We start from the raw sequence: 7,576 nt of genomic DNA on the forward strand, positions 1-7,576 counted from the left end.
AATTCAGAAACACTATAGAAATGCCGATAAAGAAATCCAAACCACTTTAACACCCACACTATAGGAGTCATATCCATATGGCATATGACCAACACATAATCCATAAATTCCAATTCGGCATCACAAAAGTTATAACAGGAAGATTGGGTATTAATACCTCTAACAGATAAAATATTAGCCAATGGAATTTTTTCCACAACGGTGGTTTATTCTAAATCTTTTGATTAATCTACCCTAACAAATAAGAATAATTTGTCTATTTGTCCTCTGCTTATTCAATATGCCACATGGTTTTTTCTCAATTTTTTTATTTTCATTTTATTCCACTTGGCAAATTCTAGATTTTCCTCCTTTTTTGTTAATATAAAAATTAATTTATGTTGACTACATTTTAAAAGTTGAAAACTCCTTTAATGGTGACTGTAATTTGTAAATGGAATGTATTGATGTCAAATAAAGATCAACATAATTGTGAAAACATAAATACGGTTCTTTATTAAAATCATGTACTTTGTATATACGTTTCATAATTACTGAATTTGAAATCAAAGAATTCAAAATATTGTGATATTGATCATAATATTAATTTCTTCATATCCTTTTCAAAATCGTTGTTGAAAATCATGTATAAGTACAATCTCATTCAGTTGTTATCACAATTTCTTCAAATCTGTACTTTGCAGCATCACGTTTGAATACAATACCCACTTCATAAGGTTAGCAATTTTTTTTATTTACTGATTAATTTCTTCTATAAATCATCTGATTATATTTTTTGTGTTCAATATATGTATCAATCTTACATTTTCCATGCATTGATCGTGTTCTCATGTTCTATAATATTCAGAACTGCTAATGATCTAGTGCATATATCATGTTCGAAAAATGCCTCAAAGAAACAGATTTTCACATGGAATGCATGTGCTATATTGTTTATTGGCATTCTTTTTATTTAAAGACACTAATATGGACTAGAATCCATCCCTAGCATGATGTCGCTCTGTGTGTGTGTGTGTTTGGATTAATTAGTTCCATGTTCGGATTGGATGAAAAGACAAATAAAGAAAAGTAAAAGTTGAGTACCTTGAAGAAGATTTTAGTGTCCAAAAGTTGAATGTCCTAGAAATGAGTGGATTCAGTATGAAGTATACTGCATAAGAATATCAAAAAGAATATCATGTTCGAAAAATGCCTCAAAGAAATAGATTTTAACATGGAATGCATGTGATATACCGATTATTGTTTATTGGCATTCTATTTATTTAAAGACACTAATATGGACTGGAATCCATCCCTATCACGACGTCGCTCTGTGTGTGTGTGTGTGTGTTTGCGTGTGTGTTTGGATTGGATGAAGTAAAATTCAGTTTAATTAGTTATGTGTTTGGATTGGATGATAAAAGAAATAAAGAAAAGTAAATGTTGATTAACTTGAAGAAAGGTTTAGTGTCCAATAGTTGAATGTCCGGGAAATGAATGGATTCTGCGTGAAGTATGCTGCATAAGTATATCAAAAAAAATTGAACTCAAGACTTTCTTCCAAATATTAACAAAGCAAAGTTGAACTTAATTCTGTGTTTCTGATTCTAAATAGGTAACAACCAAACTTATCATATTTGGAGCTACAAAGTGATTAAATTTTATGAATTTGAACTAAATGATGAATTTATTATTATTCTTCAATGGATGGATAGGTAAACTTTGTTTCTGACTATTTGCTTATGTAGGTGCCACATAATTGGCTTGGATGTTATTCTATCTGTTAGTAATGGGTCTCTCTCTCTCTCTCTCTCTCTCTCTCTCTCTCTCTCTCTTCTCTCTCTCTCTCTCTCTCTCTCTCTCTCTCTCTCTCTTTCTCTCTCATTCTGTGTGTGTGTGTGTGTGTGTGATTGTAATTAGTCTTTTGGACTTGTCTATCCTTAATTCAATATTTCTCTCGATATTAATGCTTATTGGATGTAAGTTTACTGGATTATACATTTTTTACTATTTTTACCGTTACACCTTTTGATTTAAGCTCTACAGATTTTTCAATGAAACTTAGTACATATTCCATGTTGTTCCACAAAATTTAACTGAAGGAAAATGTTACTTCACTGATTTCAAAATATAATATGGGCTCCATATGCCCTAAAATTAGAGATACGTTTGTTATCCAATGTACCTAGTTATACGACATGCACTTCATAAAAACAATGGGGTGTTTCAATGTGCTGGGAAACAAGCATAATTAAGTAAAATACAAATTATTTAGTAAACTTAATACAACACATTCCTGTTCTTTCATATTATGAAGTCATTAATATGAATGAAGTTTATGTATATCACGACTTCATAAGACCACGACCATTTTGCCCTTAAAATTGACTCATATGTGTTGGGTTGTTTTCTCATACTTATGCATACTTATTAGTGGTTTTCTTTTCCCATAAGTATGATGGTATTAGATGGACATAAAAGTGTGATGTAATGACTTCCTGTATCAGGTAACTTATTTCCAACCATGTTTATTTTTTTGAGTTTGTTTTAGGATCATTACCAAACAAATTGAGTTTGTTTTAGGACCAATTTGCAGCATTTGGACCATTTTACCCCTGATGTTTGCTCATATCTATTGGTGTCAGGTCACTCCTTATGACCTAAGAGTCAAACAAACAACACATTGATAGATCAGTGCCAACGTCTACTACATCTACAACACTAGCGTATGAAGCTTATGAACGTCAACTTATAGTATAGTTATCTGATTGTAATCTTTTGTATATTAGGTAATGATATAGATAAGTATAGAATAGATCACCGATCCGGTATCTTTAAGATTGGTTCTTAGTATAGATTAGACGTAATCCCTTGATTGACGGGATTCACATGTATATATATATATATATATATATATATATATATATATATATATATATATATATATATATATATATATATATATAGGGAAGGGTTATTTGGAAAACAAAAAAACCATAAAAATCATAAAAATACATAAAACATAACTTAGAAATAACAAAACGATTTTATACTAAAAGCTGGGATTTTTTCATAAAAAAATTTAAATTTTTTTTTGTGATCCGTAAGTATCTTTTATGCATTTTTTTAATTTTTAGGGTTTTTTGTTTTCCATAGAACATTAACTTATATATATATATATATATATATATATATATATATATACATGCACAACATTAGTGAAAACCCTAATGTTGTGATCGTGGCTTTGTGTCAATCATCTTTCTAACAAACCTGTCATTTTTAGTGAAGAAAAAACCTCTTTCTTGGTGAAAGAACAATTTGGAGAGCTTCTGTGTTATTTATTTTATGTTTATTGATTTGCATAGATTAGTATTATTTTTGTTCTTAATACTTGAAGTGTATACGATCAATACAAACTTTCAATTGGTATTACTGCAGGTTTTCGACTTCAAGCAATTCCAAATCCTTTGGCCTCAAAAAAATTCCTCCCCTTGATAAACATAACTTTACCATGTGGAAAGCCAAGGCTATGGTGGTTCTTGAAACCATGGACTATGAGATGAGAAATATTGTTGAAAAATGTCCCCACGTTCCTATGTACCAACCCATGGTAAAAAATGCTCTGGTTGCCCCCCCTGAAGCATAAGCCAGAGACAAGTTATGATGATGATGACCAAAGACTGCTTAGTCTTGATGTAAAATCCAAGGATGCTATTAGAAACTCTCTTACATACCACATGTATCATCTCGTATAGAATTGTGAATCAACCCAAGAGATGATGCACACGCTGACAGTGGCTTATGAAGGCACCGTGGAAGTCTACGCTACGAACATCAACAACCTTAATTGGAGATAAAGCATTTCTTTGCTTAACAAGGTGAGTCTTTTACCCAAACCTTCACTAGGTATAGCTGCTTGGTTAATGATATGCATAGGATATGAATCGTTAAGCACTCGTCACAATTGGTTCTGAAGTTTCTTGATTCTCTTGCGAAAATATGGGAACATCACGTTCATCTTCTTAAGAATGGTGAGAATATCGATACCATGGATCTAAATTACTTGTTCGATAAACTGCAAAATTATGAAGAGACCAAAGCTCTTCATAAAGAAATCATGAAGGAATCAAGCAAGGAAAAGTATGTTGACCTAGTGTCTCGAAAGGAAGCAAGGAAGACCATCAGCGACTCAGATAATTCAGATCAGGCTGAAGAACCTGATAAAGATCTCACTGATGACCTTGTTGCCAGTGCTGCACTTATCGTGAAGCGTTACGAAGAAAGTAGAGCAAACAGGATTAGAAGAACACAATTCAAAGGAAGCAGTTTAGGAAGAAGATCCACTTCAGAGAAGAGAAACTCAGGTAACTGCTTTAACTGTGGAAGCCCTAATCATTATTCCTGGGACTACAAAGAGAAGAAAGAAGCCCAAATTCCTTAGAACTTTGATGCTTTGTATAAGAAGCTGGTGGCTCATATGAAGAAGGAAAATATGTCTCTGCTAAAAGCATTCATTTCAAAACAATAGGATCATGAAGAATGGGTGGATGAAGAGGGGACATGTAAAGATGAGGGATTGAATGTTAAGGGTCTCATGGCACTTGTCAATGATTCCATTGATGGTATTTGTGACGCTGATGGTTCTCATGCTAGTACAAGATCAAGTCCAAATCTAGATAAAACTTGATAGCTAGATAGTAGAAATTCTAGACAGTTGACCCGTTACAAGTTACTCTTAATGAATTTTGCAGAGAAGGATGGTCTAATGGTGATGTTGGGTGACAATAGTGGAAGAGCTGTTACCGATGTTGGAACTATTGAATCTATTATTGTTAAGCTGAAGAACGTGTTTTATGTAGAAGGTCGCATAACTCGAAGGTTACAAAGATTGGATCCCTTTAACTCGTTGGTTACAAACATTGGTTCATGTTCTTCTTTTGTTCATGGTTAACATGAAGCTTGAATTTAATCTGAAGAACCTCAACGATTAAATGCATTCTCTTTCTCCTTGTTTTCAATGACTTGTGTTATTTTTGTGTGATATGGTTGATCATGTTTGTTCTTTTTTATAGCTAAAAATTCAAGTGGTAGATATCTCGGAAAATGGAAGTGCATTAATTTCCCTTTAATTCCAAAGATTTTATAGAACAAATCTTTATCACCTTTCTGAAGAAACTGCACACATTTTGATGTTTAAGCTATTTTCTTGTTTGACTAACTCTTCCGTTTGTATTATTATAATGTTTATTATTTTTTACCATTTTGTAAAGGAATCCGACGGTGGCAATTTTGATCCTGATATGCAACATTTGACACATTATCGTCCCTAGAAGCATGATGATGTATGTGACAAAATATCTCTAAGTTTCTCATCAGTGAGACCATCTGCTAAGAAGATTGAGTTGCTCCCTCACACTGATTTTCTAGCATTGTCTAAAATCTCAAAGTGAGATTGCTTGGTCCATATAAAAAATGATTGATAGAAAGGCTGGGGTGTTTATTTTTAATTTAATCATCTTTACATGGCCATCTCCCTAGAAGCATGCTTTCCGTATGCATCAAGTCTCATGTTCTACTAAAACCACATGCTAATGAGATCTTGCAATACCATGTCACTGAATAGTAGTTTACGCCCACACTATCAGGAGACATGACAAACTTACTGGGTGACCGTCTCAAGTTATTCGTTGAACGCCCACGTTGATGTTCATTGTTCCTGATGACGTGTCTGATGTATCTATCTTATCCAAACGGTAACCTTTTGAATGAAGATTAAAAGGTCTATCATTATCTTGGGATACAATTTTTTTACAGTGAAGATCTCTTCAGTCATGATTACATAAAAAGGAAGAAAATTTTGGGTATAAATTGGGAATTCTTCATCCTAGGTCACTTTTACAAGCAATTCAACCAATTAACCTCTCTATGTCTTAAAAAGACTCCAAATCGTCATCTCCCTCAAAGCTTTCACCATGTAAAATCCCTTGTACGAGTTTGCTCCTAGCACTAACGTCATCAAATGTCCTCATGCTCCAGAATCTACCATCATCATTCAATCCACCAATGTGGTGTTCTTGGATGAAATTCCAAAGCAATTCACAACATAGGAATTGAAGACTTTTTCGACTATGTGAAAAGCGGTCCTCTTTGATATGCATTCTGTGAATTCCCGGACCCTTTTTACCCTAAACAAGTATGTAAGTTTTATATACATGCTCTGTTGATACTGTTACTCGAACCAACACTAGAACCATTGGAGATGGTCAATATAAGGTTACCATTGATGTGGAGTCCTTCCGAACTACACTTTTTCTTCCTCAACTTGAAAGTTACTCTAAAATTCTATTTGAAGAATGTTGCAAATCTGTTCATGAAAAATTATGGTATAACTTCAATCTTCCAGGCCTCTCTCATGATCCGTGCAAGAACACTCTTCGTTAATGTTTTAATGTAGGATTGAAGTACTTAACAGGTGTGATTGGAATTATTATTCCAATCCCTACCCTCTCCTAAAAAATTGTCAATGCTGCTCCATCTCAGGATGGTTTTCCTATTACTGCAAGGATGTAAAAGTGGATTGAAAAATCCTATGTGGTTGAATCGTCAGACTGTGAAGAGGATAATCACAATTATGATGCTAGTAATGAAGAAGATAATGATGATGAGGATGATGATAATGATAATGATGGTATTGGTAATGAAGAAGATAATGATGATGATTCAGAAGCTAGTAATAAAGAAGGGGCCAATGAGGAAGAAAACACTGATAAAGATTAAGACTTCACTCAGAAAATGAACTCTCCTCCAAGGAAGAACAAGCACATTCATTTTTCAACTACTTCTTCATCCTCTTATTCTGCTGATGACATTGTACCTCGTGGATCAACTCCTCCTGTTGGAGATACTACTGAGCTAATGATCCAAGATCAACTTTCTCCAAAACCATTTCCTTCTCCTCAAGCTGAGACGGTTCAACTTACGCCGACACCCATTACTATTGCTGCTCTTCATTAGGGTGATTAGGGAGAATCCAGCTCCAACATAGAAACAATTGTGCTTTCTCAACTCTCCTTATTTGTGCAGCTAACCCGGTCAGTGGATAAAAGGTTGACTAAAGTTGAAATGGATGTGTCTACAATGAAGAGACTTATGGCCTTGGATGATGATGATGATGATGATGATGATATGGTAGTTGATGACAATCCACCAAATTCTTTAGGTGATAACCTTCCTCCACATGCACCTCCATCGACAAATCTTCCTCCAGTACCTCCTCAACCATCTAATCTTCCTTCTAGAACTCCTTCACTTCCTCCTAACTTTCCTCCCCAATTTGATGTTGCCTAAACGAGGGAGAATAATCAAGGGGATCCTCAGCCAATGGAAATACAGGTGATGATTATACAAACTCCATCTCAACATGAGATAACTAGAAGGGTTGAAGATGAAGCTGATCAAAAAGCAGAATGTTGTTATTGATATTCCAGACGTTGATGCTACAACTGATCAACCCACTCCAGACACTGATGACCAATCAGAAACCAATGAATATAAAGGATTTCTTGATCTTGGTTTCATGCACCAAGCTGTTGTT

At 34.1% G+C, this 7,576-nt stretch overlaps 1 protein-coding gene across 1 annotated transcript; it reads left to right on the forward strand.

The window, feature by feature from the left end:
• Positions 1–4,030: 4,030 nt before the first annotated feature.
• LOC111891325 (uncharacterized) lies at positions 4,031–6,759 on the forward strand. Its single transcript, XM_023887384.1, has 4 exons — positions 4,031–4,346; positions 4,521–4,622; positions 4,734–4,928; positions 6,590–6,759. Exons 1-4 carry the CDS (start codon positions 4,031–4,033, stop codon positions 6,757–6,759), a joined length of 783 nt encoding a protein of 260 aa, XP_023743152.1.
• Positions 6,760–7,576: the final 817 nt, after the last annotated feature.

Source organism: Lactuca sativa, chromosome 1, assembly GCF_002870075.4.
Source record: "Lactuca sativa cultivar Salinas chromosome 1, Lsat_Salinas_v11, whole genome shotgun sequence".
In the NCBI taxonomy this organism is placed as follows: Eukaryota; Viridiplantae; Streptophyta; class Magnoliopsida; order Asterales; family Asteraceae; genus Lactuca; species Lactuca sativa.